The 20,576-nt window shown below is 42.8% G+C and overlaps 2 protein-coding genes across 14 annotated transcripts in view; one reads left to right on the top strand and one right to left on the bottom strand.

The window, feature by feature from the left end:
• DCUN1D3 (defective in cullin neddylation 1 domain containing 3) overlaps window positions 1-283 on the bottom strand; it is a 34,277-nt gene extending 33,994 nt beyond the window's left edge. Inside the window, exon 1 of one of the 3 annotated variants that reach the window (XM_014864763.3) lies at window positions 60-283. The gene's annotated coding sequence lies outside the window, so the exon portion shown is untranslated. The remainder of the gene's footprint in view (window positions 1-59) is intronic. The other 2 variants (XM_014864768.3, XM_014864764.3) reach the window with 2 other exon arrangements.
• Window positions 262-19,318, top strand: LYRM1 (LYR motif containing 1). 11 transcript variants are annotated; one of them, XM_044747059.1, is made up of 6 exons: window positions 631-761; window positions 7,886-7,947; window positions 12,611-12,769; window positions 12,981-13,127; window positions 17,110-17,202; window positions 18,314-19,318. In XM_044747059.1, the coding sequence occupies exons 3-6, from the start codon at window positions 12,611-12,613 to the stop codon at window positions 18,428-18,430; spliced, it is 516 nt and encodes a 171-aa protein (XP_044602994.1). In that variant the 5' UTR covers window positions 631-761; window positions 7,886-7,947; the 3' UTR covers window positions 18,431-19,318. The 11 variants fall into 11 exon arrangements, with proteins under 11 accessions (XP_070340911.1, XP_044602987.2, XP_070340912.1 ...); XM_044747060.2 differs by lacking the exon at window positions 7,886-7,947 and adding an exon at window positions 8,018-8,125 and having other exon boundaries at window positions 652-761; XM_044747054.2 differs by lacking the exon at window positions 631-761 and adding an exon at window positions 1,463-1,553.
• The last annotated feature ends 1,258 nt before the right edge of the window (window positions 19,319-20,576 follow it).

The raw sequence follows: 20,576 nt of genomic DNA, 5'->3' as shown, positions 1-20,576 counted from the left end.
CCCGCCCCTTCATCTCTCAATGCCCCCCCTTTTCTCAACCTCCCCCTCCCCAAACTCACAGCTGCTCCAGAGGTTCCTCCAGTCAAACCCTTTCTGGAAACGACGGCGGCCCGGCGGGTCCAAACCACCTACCATCCCCGCTCGCGTTTCCAGGCTCCCTACCCCCGCCGCCTCCGCCTCTTCTTCCACCACTCCCGCCGCCTCCTCTTCATCTGCGGCCCACCGGCGGCGGCCGCCCTGAAGCCCCGCCCCCTCCATCGCCTCCTGCATCATCACTTCCGGTAACCCCACAGGCCGCCCGCTCCAGGCGGGAGAGTAGGAAAGGGGTGGGGAGCGAACGGGTGGAATGTTGCGTCACGACGTACGCAAACACGTACGAAGCCGTCGCCAAGTAAGGGCAAAGACCTAGCGACCGGGAGGGAGGGCTAGGAGCTGCTGGACTGGACCATTTTTTGGCTGGAATGGGGGGGGAAGGATAGCGAAAGGGGTAAAGGGAAAATAGGGAAAGGATGAAGTGGGCTACATTGTTGAGTATACGGCAGAGGGTGGGCTAGAGTTTGAAGTTGAGGGAGGCTCGAGACTACCCCTGAGCCGGGACTATGCTCCCACAGAGGTTCGCCCGGTGGTTTGATCTGGCCTGGCCTACCGGACCTGCCGGAGCTCGGTGGACTGCGGCTCAGCTGGGCTCCTGGTGCCGCCTCCTCCCCGCACGCTGGGGGCTGTGGCACTTCTGTGGGTGGGGAAGGCAGGACTGACGCAGAGTGAGTGTAGGGGATGGAGACGCTGACTCCTGGCGCGGGAGACTGGGGGAAGGGGTTGGCTCCTCAGGGGCAGGGGTGGGGTGGGGGAGGGGAGGTGCAACGTTGCTAGGAGACGCGCTTGTGTGACCCCAGCCTCTCGAGGGCGGCTCAGTGTCATCGCCATTGGCCTCGGGAACCTGCCGAGGGAAGCGGCCCGAGTGCCAAGAAGGGGAGGCCTAGTTTGGGGGCGCTGAGATGCCAGTTTGGGGTCCATCTGAGAGTTTTCTGAATCCTTTGGATCCCCGAATGTATATGAGAGATTAAGAGGGGCAATGCTGGGGGCTAGAGGCGTCTTGCTGGCGAAGGCTGACCCAAACGAAGCCCCATACAGGATTCGGAGACTTTTTAGGACAGTGAGCACCAGCTTGTTAATTTCCTCAGTCCATAGAAGGGTGCCTTGCTTCGTGACTTTTTATTCGAGTCCAGGAGAAAGTTAAAAAGTAAATCAGTAAGGAAGATATCAGCAAGTGAGAAATGCCCCCAAAGACAGTCATACCGGGTGATGGCCTAGAAGATGGGGGGAGGGCCACTCTAAATCAGGTAAGGCTGTTCGGAGGAGGCCAGGTTTTGCGGAGATCCGAGAAAAGGGGGAAGTTGAGGAATGAGCTTTCTAGGTGGAGAAAAGATTCAACGGGAAGGGTTAAGAGGAAGGAAACGCGAGAAGGCCAGATGGCTTGGAGCAGAAAGAACAAGGGCCAGAGTGGTCTGTGATGAAGTGGCGGGGCCTGATCAAGTCGAGACTTTTAGACCAAGGTAAGGGTTTGGCTATTAGGTTACCAGAGGGTTTTAAGAAAGGGAGTGACCTGATCTGGTTTACATTTTTTAAGAAATCACTCATGGTTGCTGGATAGAGAGGGGAAGAAGTAGTCAAACCTGTTAGGAGGCTGTTACTTTAGGCCAAGAGAGAGGTGCTGGTAGTGTTGCAGTCTTGGTGGAAATGGAGAGAATTCAATTCAGAATGTATTTTGGAAGTAGAGCTTGCAGGACTGGCTGCCGAATTGGATGTGAAGTGTATGGGAGAGGAAGGAACCAATGAGCACTCCTAAGGGAAAACAGGTTAGAAGAGAGTATCATAGGTTCTCTTTTGAACATATTAGGTTTGATAAGTCTATTAACCATCCAGGTGAAGATGTTGAGAAGTTAAATATTCGAGTTAGGGGAAAAGTCATAATCAGATAGAATAAACGTAGGGGTTTATTCCTAGGTCACCTAAGAAAAGGGTGTAGATAAAGAGAAAGGCCGCTGAACTCCTTGGGGCTCTTTAAATGTAGGGATTACGCAGAGAAGGAGAAACGAGCCAAAGGGACACAGGCAAGGCCTCGAAGATAAAAGGAGGCCCCCTTAATATCCTGTAATAATGGGACCCACCCTCATAATTAGTGAGACTCATCCTCCCAATAGCCAGCTTCTACTTTCCTCTAAAGCCTGGCTCAAATCTCTTCCCGCCCTCCCTCTCCTAGTTGTCAGTGCTTTAGGACTTCTGTGCCGCCGGTGATTTGTGTCCATTATAGCAAGCCTGACTTGGCTGGTTAATTGTTTATTTGTCTGACTCCCCCATGGACTATTTCTTCTTTGTGTCCTACTGGCTCCTAGTACAGAGCCTTGCCCATAGGGCCCAACACGTGGTTATAGCTAGGTAGGAACACTGTGTTCATAAGGTATCAGTCCTGGACTTCAACATCTTCTGATAAAGGGACTTTTGTCCCTGCTACTGTTACCACTGCCACCACAATTGACATATGGTCAATCTCATAAAATCTAGAAAGGGCATCAGAAGACGAATCAGAAGGCCTAGGTTTGAATCTTGGATCTGCTACTGACCAGCAGAGTGGCCTTGGATAAGGCCTTTTTCTTTGAGCTTGGGGGGGGGGGGGGGGTTAGCCTAGATTAGAGATTTCAAACTGGTAAGACACATATTGCCTGCAAACATATTGTTCAGCCCACAAAGTGATTTAAATTATTTTTTAAATTTACTTGCCAACATTTAAAAATTGGACATCAAAATCCAGATTTTCAGCTTCATTTGAAAATGAGACAATCTGGCAACACCAGCCTGAGGTTCCTACACAGCAACAGTCAACTGGAGCAAATGAGCTACTTCCCCCTTTGTATGTAGCTCAATGCTCAAGTTTGTCTCTCCCTTCCACTACCTGCCTGGCCCCTGTGGTCATTTGATTTGCAGTTCTTGGTCTAGAGCTATGCTGTCCATCTGTAGCCACTAGCTTCATGCAGCTATTTAAATTTAATACAATAAAAATTTTAAATACAGTTCCTCAGATGCACTAACCATGTTTCAAGTGCCCAGTAGATATGGCCAGTGGCTACGCTGTTGGACAGCACAGATATAGAATATTTCCATCATGGAAGAACATTCTATTGGTCAGTGCTGGACAGGAGGAATTTGAAGGTACTCTGCGTGCTAATCATTGCACGTGTGTAAAGATGGACAATCACTGCTCCTACTCTCAAGGAGTTTTGTCTAGTAAGGAGTTCCAGGGCCTCTGCAGATGAAAGAACTTTCCTGTTTGATAGCTGTTTGATAGTTGGAGGGTACTTCGAAACTGTCATGAAGGCAGGGACTCCTGTGCAGAGCGAGGTTATTTATCAGATGGTTTGATCAAGGGTCAGGTGCTAGAAAGCACCTATATCTAATGTTATAACTACAGCCCTTTTATCAGTTTCCTAATTCAGTTCCTTAGGAAGTTATCACGAAGGAAGGATTTAAATATTAATTTAAATTTAAGTGTTTTGTGTTATCTAACTTCCCTAGTTCCTATGAAGGGTTGAACACACACACACACACACACACACACACACACACCCCTCTAACACCACCTCCTATTCCCGTAACTGGTTCTCACCACCTCTGATTGACCCTTACCTTGTCTTGTCTTTTCAAATATACTGATAAGGAGACAGATACTTCTATTTCTTTTGAACTGAGGGACCAAAACTTGGTTTCCAAAAATAGCTATATATCTCTTAGTTACAGTAGCCGATTGGAGTTCCCCTGACTAGTATAATCATGAATGTGCTCTTGTGCTGTTATATTTAGAATGAGTGTTCTTGCCTCATATGATCTTGTTTGAGATAGTTTAGAAGTCTTTCAGACACCAATATTTTGGGTTTTCCCTGTGTTCTGAAGATTTCCCATACTACAGGGCCTAACCTAATTTCTTTTAAGTGAAATAAAAATACCATCTACCTTCCCCTCCCTGCCCTCTATCTCTGACACACCATATTGTCACTTTCTATGTAAAAAAATGCTGTTTCAGAGAATAGCTGTGGTATGATTAAGTACTCTGCACAAGCATATCCTGAGATTTGCAAAACCGTGTGTGGCATTACACTTCCTTTTTTGGATTCTAGTAACCAAAAACTGAATCTAGAACAGGAAACAAGTCCATGGGGGTGTGTGTGTGTGTGTGTGTGTGTGTATTCATGGAGGGGAGGAAGAATAGAGGAGAGAGGTGTTGGGTCACGGTTTAGCTTAAAGGTTATTTGATTTGGGTAAGGATGATACTGTATAGGATATGGATGTACACCAGAAAGTAGGGAGTATAAGAGATCTAGGAGAAAAGTGCTCCAAAAGATAAGCAAGAAGTAAGAGATAAAGGAAGAAAAATAGGAAGAGAAGCCTGGTCATGCCTTTGGTGTTGGCACCTGCATTGTGTTTCCAGTAAGAAGTACGTGCTGTGGTCTGGAGATAAGCAGTGCCTCCAACAGGGTTATTTACTCATCCTGAAGAACAATAGCCCTCTGCTGTACAGTGATTATTAACGATCGGAGGGAAACAGCTTTAGGAAAATCCATTACTACCACAAAGCAATAAATTTGCCAACAGGCAACAAATTTCTTTTCCCTCCTCTGCGGACAAAGCTTAGCATAAAAGAGGCCTATTGTTCCTCCTTTATTCCCTCCTATTGAGGTAAGGTTTGCCTTTGCTAATTCCCAATGCTAAATGATTTACATGGATTATCTCATGAATTATCCTTTCAACCTTTGCAGAAGGTTCTAATGTTACCTCATTTTACATTTTAAGAAACTGAGGCTCAGGAAGATTAAGAATTTGCCCAATGTGGTGAAGTCTGGATTCAAACCCAGGTTTGACCACTCCAGAGCCCATTAGTTGATTGTTTGTATTAAATCTCCTGTTCCTTACATATGTGGAAAAACTCAGAATGCCTAAAACCAAGACAGTTATTCTCTATTCTGCTGTTGGGGCAAGAAAATCTGTTTGCCTTGGCATTATGAGAGCATTTCAGTTACATAAAGGTTTTCCAAATGATAAAAGCTTCAAATTACAATTTTGGGGGTTGGTTTTGACCCGTGATCATTTGGGTGCAATGGACCTTATTCCCCAAAATGATTGTCTTTCAAGAAAAAAGTATCAGAACTGCATTTTTCTCATGGTTCTAAGCTTCATGGAAGCATAGTAAATCATTTTGTTCCAGTGGACAAACCCTAACTGGTCTTAAAAGAACTTAAGAATGAGGGTTACATTATAGCTGTGTAGCTTATACTGCCCTGTGTGGAACTGATAAGGCCTCCTCCCCAAATAACACTGAGTCCTCAGTTCTTTATCCTGATACCCACAGTGCTACTCTTGAAAACATCATTGTGAGGGTTAATTAGTATTTTAAAATGCTCTAGGGTCTTCAGGGAAACTTGGTCCAAGTGCCACTGCTTATGGCTCAGGATGAGAATGGGCATTACTGGTGACTATTCTGTGTGCGTGAATCTATTATTCCAATAAATATATTTCAAGCTCCAATTATGTGCCAGGTCTAGGAGTGTAATGAATGAGACATAGTCCCAACCTTCTTTTCCCCACCACTCCCCTACCAAAACACACACAGTGGAGGAAGTAAGGTAAGTCAAGCAGAAAATTACAGGAGAGTAGGATGAAAGATGGACATTATGATAAGGGTATGCTAGAGGTCCCCAGGGTACACATAGCAGGGATGCTGACCCAGTCTCAGTGTAAAGAAGAAGGTACCCTGTGAAAAGTGATGGAAGCCAAAGGATGAGAATCAACAACTAAGCAAAGAAAGAATATTTTGATTGTGTGAGTTGCGGCCTTCATTTGGCAAAACTCAGATCTAAGGAGATAGGGCAGCAGGACATGGGACAGGCCCCTACTGGTGCACAGTGAACACATAAGACAATGATTTTGCTTGTGTGAGTTTCACAATCTCCACCCTCTCCCCCCCTTAAACCCCGCACCAAAAAAAAAGTAAACTAAAAGTAGTTGGGAGAAAAATTGACTACGTTACGTTATTGGTTATAATGAGAGAAAAAAAGAATTCCACTTAGGGGCAGATCTTGAAAGAATGGAAAGAGTCTTTCCTTCCACCTGGGGCCTGAAAGTCCGTTAATTCCCCTTGCCTTTTCTGTCCCTTGTTTATACTGCAGCACTTCTTCAGTAGAGAGGAAAGCCTCATGAGAGTCCAACATTTGGAATTTTGACATTCCTGAGACCAGAGTCATACTTCTATAAATTTCATCTGGGGAAAGGGAATTTTCATTTCTGCTCTTAAACTCCTAAGTGTTCGTCCTGTATGCTGTTTCCAAAGGTGGGGGAAATTGTTCCAAAGGTTGGGAAAAGGGTGAAGTGGATGAAGCCCCTGGTGCTAGCAAGTCTTCCCATAGGCCTCCTGTAAAATAGATCTAGACATGCCAAGGGCCTAGATGTGCTGTATAGAGTGGGTTCTTGGAGCCTACCCAGACCTTTCACTTGTGCACTCAACAGCAAGTGGGAGGGTGAGTGGCTGGTGCTTTTTTTTTTTTAGAAGATTGATCACTGCCCATTATGAGTCCTCAATACCGACTCCAAAATAAAAACAGGGAAAAGCTTATGGTTAGGGAAATAATCATCCAGCTTTTTTGACTCGTAATCCCAACTCTCCTGTCAATTAGGTGGCATTAGGCAAGACTCTTTTCACCATCTGCAAGATTGGTAGAGTCCTAAGTGCTTAGGATATGGTTTGAAATCCAGCACATTTTAAAAGATGTAAATCAGACCATGATACTCCAACTTAATTAAAACTTGCTGATGTCTTCCTTTTGTGATTGGATTATAAACCAAATGCCTTTCTAGGGCCTAGCCTCTCAGCCTGTGCTGGATTCTGCCCACCTGAGGCCTCACCCCGTAGGCTTTCCCTGCATTAACATTGAAGTTGGTTCCCATCTCATAGCCTTTGTTCCTGCTGTTCCTCTTTCTGCACCACATTCCCCTTAACTCTTCCCATTAATTGGCTCCTTCACACTGTTCAGGACTCAGCTCAAATGTCACTGACTACTCAAAATAAATTAACCTCCACCTCTGCTTATTCGTATCATATTACTGTTTCATCCCTTGAAAGCACATATCACTGTCAGAAATCATTTGGTTTTTTTGGTATATCATCTGCCTCTGCCGCTAGACTCTAAGCTATTAGGAGAGCGGGGACCATGGCAGCTTGTTTATCAGTATCCCTGGAACTGCATGTGGCGGGCCCTGAATGAATGTGGAATGGATGGATGCTTGTGCGCTTGGGAGGGAGAACTGAGGCCCCTAGGGTGGTAGCACTGTAACGGAGCCCTGCTGTCCCTTCTGTGATGTGAGCTCCCTTTGGAGTGTCGGGGGCAGGGTTGCTGCAGGGATCAGAAGAGCAGAGCAGCCTAGCCAAGTGCACAGCCTCCTTTAAAGGTGCTAGTGGGTAACATAATTATTGAAGAAGGGCAGTTGCAGAGGAGGGGCAGAGGCAGATGGTAAATGGGAAACCTTATAAAAAGATTATTGTAATTCATCTGGAGGTGCAAAAACATGGTCTTTCTCTCTTTGTAAGGGAATAGAATTGTTTAGTTCCCTTTGTCACAATTAGCTAAGCTCGTTAAAGCAATCAACAGCCATTCAACCACATTTACTGAGATTGAGCAGCCTATTTAGTGATTACAAGTTTGGCCTCTGATTTCAAACTATCTGGGTTTGAATCCTGACCCTACCTTCTACTAGCTGTGTGACCTTGCACAAGTTACTTAACCTCTCATTGCATCAGGTTCCTCCTTTGTAAAACGGGATGATGGTGGTGTCTATCTTACAGGATTGTTGTGATGGTTATGGAAGTTGATATATGTAAAGCACCTGGCGAAGCCTCTGCACAGAGTAAGTGCACAGCAACCATAGTTGTTGTTATTATTACTCTAATGAGCAAAACACAGTCCCTGCCCTCCAGGAATCCAGAGACTCTGAGAAGAAGACACACTGAAATTGCAAAGGAGCAACAGCTGGCTGTGATAGAAGCCGAGAGAAAGGAGCTCCAGACAAGCTGGGGAGGAAATAGGTATCTCCTAGGTGGGCTCGGGTGGCTAGCAGAAAAGAGGCATTCGAAGTGGAGGGCCCCGCCAGGATAAACACGGAGGCGTGACCCAGCAGGGTGCTGCTTCCAAGCTTCTGTTTTTCAGACTCCACATCACAATTTTTACTCTCACTTACCTATATTTTAAACCAGCTTTAAAAATTGTGTAAATCATTTATTTAAAGGAAGCTCTGTATCACTACAAAATTGAAGTCACTTTCCATCATGGATTTGATGGGCTCTTCTAATACACGTCCAAAGAATCATAGCTAAGAAAGTACATATTGGTATTGTACATAAAAAGTCACCTCCCAAGTCAATTTTTGGGACACCTGCTGTAGGGGAGACTTCTGACCGTGACCAGAGGCCAAAAGGTACTGGCACCAGCACTGGTCAGCCTTTTCTTGGTGGCCCAGGCTGCACATGGAGGTGCTTGGTAACTCATTTTATCTCAGCACTGTGTTTATATGTGGGGTACAATTAAAAAAAAGAGGCCAGTTTCCAGTCACATCTCCTTCCAGGCACAATTTGTATCTCTTATCTTTCCTCATTCTGGGCTTTTGGCGTTAAGGAGGTAATATGAAGCAGAGTTTGAAGAAATGTCAGTCTCAGAATGAAAACTATAAAACTTTAATTGTAAAAATTCTATGAGAATAGACTTCAGGGGGCTGGCAGGGTAGTGTAGTAGTTAGGTTCCTGCATTCCACTTCGGCGGCACAGGGTTAACAGGTTTGTGTCCCGGGCATGAACTTAGCACCACTCATCAAGCCATGCTGTGGCGGCATCCCACATAAAATAGAGGAGGATTGGCACAGATGTTAGCTCAGCAACAATATTCCTCAAGCAAAAAGAGGAATATTGGCAACAGATGTTAGCTCAGGGCCAATCTTCCTCACAAAAAAAAAAGAAAAGGAAGAAAAAGAATAGACTTCATGGCTAGTGAGACTGCAGTTTGATTGTGGTCCTCTAAACAGTTTAATATTCCTGATGTCTCCTGTGGGAAGATCCCAACAGACCCCATTGCTTCAGGTCAACCCATCCTACTAGTGAAAAAGAAAAAGAACTGCCTCGGCCTTGCATCAGTAGTGAGAGATCATTGATAGTTTTAGGGGAATAAATGTTGGTTTCAAGGCATTAAATCCGTAGGAAAGAAAACTTATGGAAAAGGCACCTTGTCTAGGAACAAAGAGAAAAATATTTTTTCTAGGGACAAAGCCAAAAATACAAACCAAAAGGAAAAGAGCTCTAAAAAAAATTTTTTTTATATTACTGATTTTGTTTCTAGAATCACAAGCTTTCTGTAGCAGAGATATTTTCATTTATTTAGCAAACAAAATTCCGATTCTGCACCTTGCTAGGTGCTGTGAATTCAGTGGTAAATAAGATGGATGTGGTTACTGTGCTCATAAAGGTTAGATTCTATTGGAAGAAGACAGACATTAACAAACTATTTCCTGAGTGATAAGTGCTACAAAGAAGAAATACAAGGAGCCGTGGGAAGGTTCAGCAGAGACACCTGATCTGAGGCCCATGGTTAGGGGAGGGGGCGGGGATTTCCTGAGACATCCATGTTTTCAATGGGACCTGAAGGATGAGTAGGGGTTGGTCAGGGAAATAGGAGGGGGTCAGGGCAGAGCCTACTAGAAAGAGGTAGCAGATGGTTATGTACCCCTAGGGTAAGAAAGAACGTGATTCCCTCAGAGAACTAAAAGAAGTCCAGTAAGAAAAGAACAAAAGAAGCATTTTTCTTTACCTGCCTTTTCTCTCAAGACTTGGAAGGAAGTGGTTGGCCAGACTTGTTAATACCGCACAATGGGGAATACAGCTTTAGACCCTTCTCTCTGGAAATCTTTAGGATTTAGGTTTTCTGGGTCACCTGATATTGGCGAGAGAGACAGCACTCATCTCCCTTTCACAATTAGTTTTCAAAACATTTAAACATTAATTGACATGCTTTGAAAATAGTCCTATTAAATATCAATTGTTAGTTCTGCTTGTTACCTCGAGTAACCTCATTGCAGGGCTTGTGTATCAGATTATGGCATATGATCAGTCACAGTTTGAAGTTGTGGTTCTTAGAGAGTAGAAGGAAACTGATTAAAGTCAGACTTTTGAGAAGGTTGCTGCTGTTTTAATATGCCAGACCTCCACTTTTCTCCTTAAGTGTCATGCAGTCAAGGAAGTTTTGTCTGTTAATGACAGGGAAGTGAAGCAATCATTAATAGAAGTTAGTTACAGACTCTCTGCCCCTCACAGGAACTGACTCACATATTTTCGTATGAAACCATGGAGTTTTAGGGAGAGCCAGAAACGCAGAAACCTGTTTCCCTACCAGGAAAAATGTCATCATCTTTTACGATTAGCCACAAAGCATGATGTTCTCTTTTGGCTTTTATGAATTCCTTTTAAGCATCATGAACGTCAGAATTGGTGTTGAATATAACTTTAGGCCTTTTAGCTTTTGAATTGGGTGAAGTAGTGCTTTCAAGCTTTTCCTCAAATGGTTAGGCCTTAGTTTGTTCCTCATTACTCAAGAAAGGTCAGCAGGGTCAGGATAAGTAGGCGGGGCAATCGTATTCCAAAGAAAAATTCTTTGTAAGATGAATTCCTTGCAGGTGCTTAGAATTTCTAGATAAACACACCTCTTCCAGCTTTCATCTGCATTCTTTAGATGCCCAAATTCTCATAAGCTCAGGACCACCCTAAAGCATACCATTTCCATATATGACCCCTCCTGCTTGGGTTGGGAATGGGTTGTGTTCCCAAAAGGCAGTGAGCAGCCTACTTCCCGATCCTGATGAGCCTGTTTGAGGGAAGTCCAGGACTCATAATGAGGTGTCCCAGTGCCTGGCCCTGCTAGTCACTCGCCAATCTGTTCTCCTTGTCTTCCCAGCCTACCCTTTTGTTACAGGCAGTACAGAATTCATTCTCCTAAATTGGACTAATCAGAATCCTCCAGTAGTGGGACATTTTTTTGTATCTTCTCTGAATTTCTTTTAAATGTAGAAGTAAATAGTAAAGAAGTAGGGTAAAGTTTTTGCATAAGTAGAAAAGAAAGGAAACACCTAATGTCCATCAACAGGAGGAGAGACAAGTATGTTGGGATGTCATCATACAGTGGGCAGAATTGCGGTACTGAGAATGTATGAACTAGAGCTAAATGTAACGGCATGGGTGAATATTACAGATATGAGCAAAAAAGCAAATTGCAGAAGGACATAATACCTTTTATATATATAAAAATTTTAAGTTTGCAAAGCAATACTATACAATGTTAAGTGTAAAGATATGTGTGAGAAAGATAAAAAATTCAGGATAGCGGTTTCTAGGAGAGATGAAGGGGAATTTGATTTGGAAGGGGTACAGTGGGAGTTTCAACTATATATATATTTATTCTTTAAGGTCCATTGTGAATATATGGCTGTTAGTTATATTATTCTCTGTGTCTTTTTGTATATCTGAAATATTTCATAATAAAAATAACTTAAAGATGACAGGGATTTAATTTTTAAAAATACAGTTAGCTTTAGGGAATATACTTGGGTCAATTCTCATTTAGCTAAGTCCTCTGAAATTAAAACTGATGTTTTAGAGTAAAAACCCAGAGGGGCCACAAGATCTTCAGTCATCAGAAAGACTTTCCATTATAGTACGGTTCTTATGTGGACAAGAAGTAGACGAAGAATTTTGAGAAATATTTTCAACAAAGTTACAGATCTCTGGGTGGAATTGAGCCTGCAGACTCATTTTGTTTTGCCTTCATGGGATTCATATTTTCAAAAATAATAAATGTATCTTTTTTGAGATTTCATATTTTAAAAATCTGGATTGCTACCTATTGTTAAACTATCAGGGAATCTGGCCTTCCTAGGCCCTTGTTTCTACATGGCAGCAGCTGGCTGGGGCTGAGTAGCAACTGTCCCCATTCAAGGGGGCACTCCTCTCCAGTTGGCCACTATCCCCACCCACCAGGTTCCTTTACTTTGTTACCTGTCAGGCCCTGGAGGCCCTTGAGTTTGCAACCCCTGCATTAAATTCAAGTTCCGACTTAAGTGGAAAATTCAGTTATCCTAAATGTGCCTTCTCCTAGGCACTCAGGTTAGTGATATAATTTTACCAGAATACACACTAAAAGCATCATTCCTAGGATATTCTGGTAAAGAATTTGCCAGTTTAAAGAATAGTAAATGTGAATTTTGGTTTTACCATGTTTGTAAAAATGGCTGTCATCACAAATGGTGTGGTTGAGCAACCCGCAACTGTAGGATGGTGTACAAGGCCAGCTGAGAGAGAGCTGGTATTCCTACAGCGCTGTTCTGGCAGTGCTACCAACCAGATCTGTTGAGAAAGAGCAATTATTTCTAGACTAATTAAAGAGCTTGATTAAAAAAATGTACATCTGCCTAGCTGCCTACTGTCAAATTGAATTTTTATGCAAATTTTCCCTCTTCTATTTTGGTGGGTCTGAAGATGACAACAGCAACACGACAAGAAGTTCTTGGCCTCTACCGCAGAATTTTCAGGCTTGCAAGGAAATGGCAGGCGGCATCACGGCAGATGGAAGACACCATTAAAGAAAAACAGTACATAGTAAATGAAGCCAGAATGCTGTTCCAGAAAAACAAAAATGTAAGTAGGCCCCACTTGGAGATTGCAAGGAGGAGAACAATTTCTTGTGGTGTTTGTTCACTTCGTTCCTGTCCTAACATTGAGAGGACTGAGCAGCACAAGTCACAGTGACAGAGTGTGGAGCAAGAAGGGGCCAAAGGCGCAGCCTAGCTAGCTTGCCCAACCAGTGGGAAGCAGAGCCCAGCCTGGTTTCTCTCTTCACTTGTTTCAGGTCTTGGTCCAACTGGTAAGTGGCTCAGCGTCCTCAGAAGACCCCCTGACCCAGGTGACACAAGTCAGGCCAATGAGAATTTTCAGGGGAGGAGCAGTTCCTTACGCCCTGGGCCTGTTGCCGACCACTCCCACAGGAGCTGTGCAGTTAAGTTTTCTTTTTCACTTCATAAGCTATTCAAAGCTTCTAAGTTATAAACCATTCAGAGGGAAGAGACTAGGATTAAGACACAGGGTTCCCTTCATAATTTAGCTTTGAACTCAAGCCTCTTTGGCCAGCAGACTGAGTTTGCCCTTTGGGACCACAGAATTGAGTAAAATAGTGCCTCCATTAGCTACTTTAATGAAACAGCACACCCAGACCCCAGGCAGCTAAAAGCCATTTCTAAAAGGCTTGATTTTGACCCATCCCAACAAACCATAAAGCATTATCTCTTAGCTCCTTAGGAAGACTGCCTGGCACCAAGCATGGAAAGAGGCTTTCAGCTCCTGACTTTTCATTTTTACCTCCTTCTCATTAACCTCACGGATTCAGTGCTGTCGTTGTTCCCCTCATGAAACTTCCTGACAATCTACTCTCTTTACTTTTCCTTCTCTGACCCCTGTCTCTGTCTCCTTTGTGGCCCTTTTTTCTCCACACACCCTCCTGCCAGCTGTAGGGGTCTGCTGAAGGTCAGCCCTCTGCCCTGAGGCCTGAGGAGCATGCAACCACCTTATGGTTCCAGCTTCCATATCTGGATACTCAGCCTCGGCCTCTCATGAGCCAGCTGAAGGCCCACACAACAAGCATAATTATCCAAAGCAGAACTGATCTTTCCACAAGAACACCTCCCCTTCCCAGCTTGCACACTTCTATCATGGCTCCTGTCACCCCTCTGCAATCCTTTGCTCTCATTCTTTCCTTCAACAAATATTTGAGTGCCCACCATGTGCCAAACACCAGACTAGACGGTGGGGATATAAAATGAGCAAAACTGAGACATGGTCCCTCAGAGGTGTTTCAGAGTTAGATGGAAAGAAATGTAAAATTACAATTGGGATCAGTGCTACAAAAGAAACCCTCCTACTCTACAGCCCCTTTCCCTTCCTGGAAGCCCTGGAGCCCTATGCTGTATAAGGCCAGCGTGCTTGTGAAGCTTCTCTCTGCCCTTATGACCCTCCTCCAGCTTCTCCAAACTTGAACTGCTCCTCGTGTAGACCATGTGTGCCCCGGCAGAGTGAAACAGTCTTCTGAGGAATGTAAATAAAGATTGCAACTGCTGTTTCTATTTATTTTTATCGCATTCTTTAAAAATAGCCATTTTGTGTATATTTATAATGAACTTATTTGTACATTTAATGAACTTAATACTTCATTTATAAATCGATATAAATACATATATCTGAGCTGTGGGCTCAGAAATTTTTATTGAAAAGAGTAGACGATCAAAAACTTTGGAGACCACTGACCTCCACCTACTCCTAAGTAGTTAGTCATATTCTCTTTTTCTTCTTGTTTGCTTCATTTATGTTGGTGTAGTCTTCCCAACCAGATTGCGAGTTCTTTGAGCACACAGACAATATCTTGTACTTTTCTCCTATATACCATGGACCCTGCCTTGTGGTTGTCACTAAATTAATGAGCATTTACAAATACTTGGTTTATTTATTCTTATTTATTTATTTGAGGATGATTAGCCCTGAGCTAACTACTGCCAACCCTCCTCTTTTTGCTGAGGAAGACTGGCCCTGCCAGTCTTCCTGTACTTTGTATGTGGGATGCCTACCACAGCATGGTTTTTCCCAAGCAGTGCCATGTCCACACTCAGGATCCGAACCAGTGAACCCCGGGCCACTGAGAAGCGGAATGTGCGAACTTAACCCCTGTTCCACCAGGCCAGCCCCACAAATACTTTGATTCAATTGACCTTCTCCAGGAAGTCTTCCTCAATTTCTCTGCCCTCACCCCACCCCACGTGGCCCCTATTCTAAATTCCTGTATAGAAGTCTGCAGCAGTCATTGCCTTTGTTGATTATATACTAGTGTGCCTCTTCTATAGCTTCCTGTGTCAGAGTTGTTGTTCTGCCCAGGTAATAAGCTTGATAGGTGAAGGCAGGGACCATGGCCTCACAATGTCCAGCCTGGTGCTTGGGATATCATAGTAGTATGTGCCCAGTAAACCTTTGCAGCGTCACTCACCTGAGGACTGCTCAAGACCCTTTGGGATTTTAGTTATGGCGATAATCAATCTTTCCTTTGCCTCTGCTCGAATTGACCCAATGTGGTGTGAGCCAGAGGGAGGTGTATGTGCCAGTGATGGTACGTGAGTGAGATTAAAGAAAATAGAACATCAGACAATTTCACAAATACTATGATTAGGAGAGAGTATGTTTACAGAAAAACTTCAATATTAGTATAGATGGTACATAATATGGCAAAACCACACAGGTAATATCTGAATGAATTTGGAAAACTCTAACCCAATCTTGGTCAGAGGGGCAGCTGGAGCCCTAGGAGGCCTCAGCCCCCAACCATATCTTTATCAGGGGCTTCTTTCTCCCCAATTCCTCACGAGGACATAGTAGTTTCTCGTATCCTCACTTTCTGTAAGAGCTTAATAATAATCCAAAGGTATCTCGTGAGCTGCTCTGAATCCTGTTGGGAAAATGGGAACATAAAATCTGTTCTCAAGGTGGACATTACAACAACAGCTTCTGAGAAGCGCAGAGGTCAGAAAGCAGAGCCTCTGCGCCAAGGGACTCAGCTGTGATTCTGTGCACTACACTTCCTGGAACTCTTCTCTGCCTCAAGAGGTACCATAGGACATGAGTACCTTAGAATTTCCAAGCCATGCCGGCCCAGACATCACTGTGGGTGTCATCTGGGGCTGATGCAATCCCAGCTCTGCTCTGAGGCCCACTTGCAAACCCTTAACAGAGCCACATGTTGACTCATTTCCCGTCCTCAGAATGAAAGCATTTCTTCCCTTCTCCTACCTGGCTTTCTGTTTTTCAGAATGAACTTTTCATTCCTTTACTTGAAACTGGACTACCACAATTTGACTATTATGGAATTTCAAAAGTCATTTCTTCCTTTCACTAATAATGAGCAAGAAAGTTTACAGCTCAAAATAAGAGGTGGATTATTCCCTAATATCTTACTCAGGGGGTTTCTAGACAATGGAGAAGCACTTCTCATTCAGTGTTGGTGAAAATGTAATTTAGATTTTATTCATGGGGATGTAAATTGGTACAATCTCCTAGAAGGTAATTTGAATCTAGACGGAATATCTGAGAATTAAAAATGCATGAACAGGGCCAGCCCCAGTGGCCTAGTGGTTAAGTTCAGCGCACTCCACTTCAGTGGCCTGGGTTCAGTTCCCAGGCATGGACCTATACCACTCATCTGTCAGTGGCCATGCTGTGGCAGTGGCTTACATACAAAAAGAGGAAGATTGGCAATGGATGCTAGCTCATGGCGAATCTTTCCCAGCAAAAAAAGAAAAGAAAAATGCATGAACATATACTTTGTGATCCAGCAGTTTTCTCTTTAGGAATGTATCTTTTAGATAAATTTTTAGAGGAATCTATAATAGAATTGTTTATAATGGCAAAAGATTGGAAATAACCTAAATGTCCTTCAGTAGAAGATTGACTAAATTATAACACAGCCTTATGTTGGAATTTTGTGCAGCTGTTAAAAACAATGGGGCAGCTCTATATGTGTAATATAGAAGGAGCTTCAAGTTGTTAGTAGAAAAAGAAAAAGCAAGATTCAGAACAATGAACTATCATTTGTGTAAGAAAAAAAAACTATGTACATATATGCTTATATATGCATAGAATGTCCCTGGAAGGACAAACAGGAAACTGCCAATAATGTCTCTGAGAAGGGAAACTGGGAGACAGGGGCAAGAGGGAGAGTTCGTTTTTATATTCTGTCCTTTCGAATTATCTGTGCTTCTATTACTTATTTCAATAATTTTTAAATTAATCCACAGTAAACTTTATATTAAATTGCTTTTGATTTTTCAAGTTATCAATATTTAATGACTGGCTATGAACTGAAAAAGTTTAAGAAAATGTACATCTATACTTTATGTAGCATTAGAAAGATGCTAATAGCCTCACTTGTTTTCCTCTTTTAATAGCTCACGGACACAGATCTGATTAAGCAGTGTATAGATGAATGCACAGCCAGGATTGAAATTGGACTGCATTACCAGATTCCTTACCCAAGGCCAGTAAGTGTGACTCCAGTTAACATGTGATATGATCCTCATCAACCCCATTATTTCCAAGAATGTGTACGAAGGCTAATGTTTGCCAAGAAGTCTAGAGCTACTGAAGGAGGCGTGTTGGAAATAAACTGTCCTTGCATGCCACCAACCCATCACAACAAACTAAAATGTCAATAAATGTCTGATTTCTCCTACTTGTACAACTTTCCCACATATGGAAGGGAAAGCCAGCTCACATTTATATCGCTTTCTCTTTTGGCTTTCACCTTTTTTATGGAAATATATTTTTGTCATAAAAGATAGGTTTGTTGTTAATAAAAGAATAAAGTTCAAATATTAAAGGAATGCATAAGGTAGAAGGTGAAAATTGCCAAAAATTCTCACCCTGTGGGAGTGATACTATTACATTGGACCATATGAAATTGCCAGTATTCTACTTTTGACCTACAGAAACAGCAATTTTATATTGTATTGGCTCAGCCTAATAGTTTGGTAATATATCCGTTAGTCTTTTTTCCTATACTCATGTACATACGTTTTCTTAAAGTACATAGGACCCTGGGCCTACTGTTTGTTGCCTACTTATTTTACTTCATCTCTTCTGGACATCTCTGCTCCATCTTTTAAATGGTTGCCTTGTATCCTATTATAAGAATGGGCCATAACTTAACCAGCACCCTTTCAGTAGGCATTTAGGTTGGTCCCAGTTTTCCACTGCGCACAGAATATCTTTGTACACACGCTTTTTTTCTCACCTTCTTTGGATTCTCATCTCACTGTGTGGTCTCTGGTCATTTTTTCCTCCGTGCAGGCAATATGGCAAAGAGCACAAGCTCTGGAATCAGACACATCTGGATTCAAATCCTGGCTCTACCATTTAATGTATAATCTTGAGCAAGTTATTTAATTTCCGAGTTTCTATTTTCTCATCTATAAATACTGGAATACTTTCTTATGAGATTATTGTGAAGATTAATGTATGTGGGGATTATGAGGATTAATGAGTCAGTGTAGATTTAGTGCTTAGCAGAGAGCATGGTACTTAGTAAATCCTCACTGAATATAAGCTGCTGCAATGATTATAATTCTTAATATTATCATTATTCTTATTCAGATTCATCTGCCTCCAATGGGCCTTATCCCACTACGAGGCCGGGGACTTCGAAGCCAGGAAAAATTGAGGAAGCTTTCCAAACCAGTCTATCTCCAGTCTCATGATGAGGTTTCCTAACCCAGAAAAAAGTTTGTTTCTCCGAAGGATGAGCCACTAGTTCTTGAATGTAAACCAGATGAACAAAACCCTTCTTCTTGATTGGGATAAAAATTCAAATATCTTCCCAAATATATCGTCCAAAATATTGGTACTCATTTCATGATGTGTGCTCACACGTCCCTACAGTTTGTCAGGGTCTTGCTGCCTGAGTGGACAACACTAACGCTAGGGGTCATGGACCTTACATCCTCGCTGAAGCATCATTTGGAAACAAGATAAAGCCTGTGGGAGGAATACTGAAGGATGACAAAGCTTTTCATGGGAATGCCATTCGCCAGACATGCCAGCTGATACAAAGAAATTAGCCAGTCGCTGGATGTTCTCATGACTACTATAAAACTATATACCACTCTCAGAATATTTTTAAGTTTTTTTCACATTACAGATTTACTTAAAGTGGGCTTTTTTTCCTGTGTTTTGTTGTTTTTTGACCCTTCCAATTTCTACATAAACCATGATTATTTAATTTTATATGAGCTCTGTCCCTGCCCCCGACATACACACACACAAAAGCGCGTGTCTTTGTTTACACGCATATGTTTACTTTATCTTAATCCCTCTGCTTACTTAGGATGCACTTATGATCTGAAAGGCTCACTTGAAACTCATACTGCATTCATTATGAGTATTTTACCTTAACATAATTAGAAAGTACAAGGGCCAAGCTGGCTTTCAAATTATGTCTAAAGAGAAATGGAACAAGGAGCAATCAAAACATGAAAGATTTACACCGCTGTGTGTGCGGAGTCAGAGGAGATACCAACAGCAAGTCATTTGTACATCAGTATCATTCCCTGTTAGCTCCAAAGAGGATGGGCATCACCAATAAAAACAAGTCTCTATCAATTTTGGTCTCTGTATTCTTTTCCAAAATGGTCTTGTGACCCTCAGAAGCAGTAGTTGATGACTTCCTGCCCATACATAGATGTAGGATTCCCGTGTTGTACAGATCTTCTCATTCTAGATAAGCATTGTATTTCAATCTCAAAACCTGCTCCTGTGAGCAGGAGCACACTTTTTCATGCTCAGGGTAAGTATTGCAGGGTTTGGCAATGACATGAAAAACAAATATAATACTGTGTTAGTGGGGTAATAGCATATGCATATTTAACACAATTGCAGCTATAGGTCTTTGGTAAAGAGAGGCAGAGAAATTTAAATATGCTGGCAGGTGTGTTGGCCATTCAGTGAGCACATACTCCAACCTAGTTTGAATTGTGAGACAGGAAGCTGCTGTTCCATCAGTCACTTTCCTTCCATCTGGTCTCATTGTGGAAGCATCTCCCTGCCTGGAGGTGGTTCTAATGTTTAAGTATTTCTCATGCAACATAGGGCCTGTGAACCCAAGCCAACTACTTCATCTGGTGGTCAACCAAAGAAACAGTGATCTGTTCTTGCATTGGAAGAAAAACTGGCTGTGCTGGACTGAGTGAGACATGGCTTGCCTGTCTCGATCGTGGTCCCTTTCTAAATAACTCAAAGTGATTTTGACTGTACAATTTTTGTCTCACTCTGTTGAGTGTAGAAGAAACCTTCTCACCCAGCCTCCTCCAAGTTGGAAGTCCATCTAATTGCTAGCTAGTCTCGTGTGTGGCAGGAATCTTACCTAAATGTGAATTTTATATGCCTAGCCTCCTTTGCAAAGATGCATATGCAAGTACACAAAAACAGAATTGTCAGTTTCCTACCAAACCTTCCATGTAACCTATGTTTGTTCATAATAGGTTTTTTTTTTCTTCATTGTCTCTCCAAGACTATAAGATCTTCATCTTTGGACTTTCAAAGGCAGAATCTATCTTCCCTATATCCCCTCTTCCAATGAAATTTTCTTCCAATGCTGACAAGGACTGAAAACTATAACTATTTACTCAACGGCTAGATTTTTAAAGAGCAAGGACTAGCTTGGTGACAAAGTTTGTCTGATGTCATCTGCTGAGCTATTTATAGGGAGGGCCTGCAGCTTCTCACCAAGCTGATCGCTGGCCATCTCTGCCCCAGGACTCCAGCCCCTAACTCACCAGGATTTCTGAAGAACATACTGCTCTTTCCCAGGGGGAGACTTTAATTACCACATTGGCCCCAACAGAAAATGACCTCAAATTTT

Source organism: Equus asinus, chromosome 14 (genome assembly GCF_041296235.1).
Source record: "Equus asinus isolate D_3611 breed Donkey chromosome 14, EquAss-T2T_v2, whole genome shotgun sequence".
Lineage (NCBI taxonomy): Eukaryota > Metazoa > Chordata > Mammalia > Perissodactyla > Equidae > Equus > Equus asinus.
The sequence above is the reverse complement of the archived record's forward strand: the minus strand, read 5'-3'. Positions and strand labels throughout refer to the sequence as shown.

Excerpts from the sequence above, each read along its gene's own strand:
- LYRM1 (XM_044747052.2), top strand. The coding sequence starts at position 347 with ATGTTGCGTCACGACGTACGCAAACACGTACGAAGCCGTCGCCAA. Across the intron at positions 392-12,610 it reads ACGTACGAAGCCGTCGCCAA|ATGACAACAGCAACACGACA; the intron begins GTAAGGGCAAAG and ends GTGGGTCTGAAG. Across the intron at positions 12,770-12,980 it reads TGTTCCAGAAAAACAAAAAT|GTCTTGGTCCAACTGGTAAG; the intron begins GTAAGTAGGCCC and ends CACTTGTTTCAG.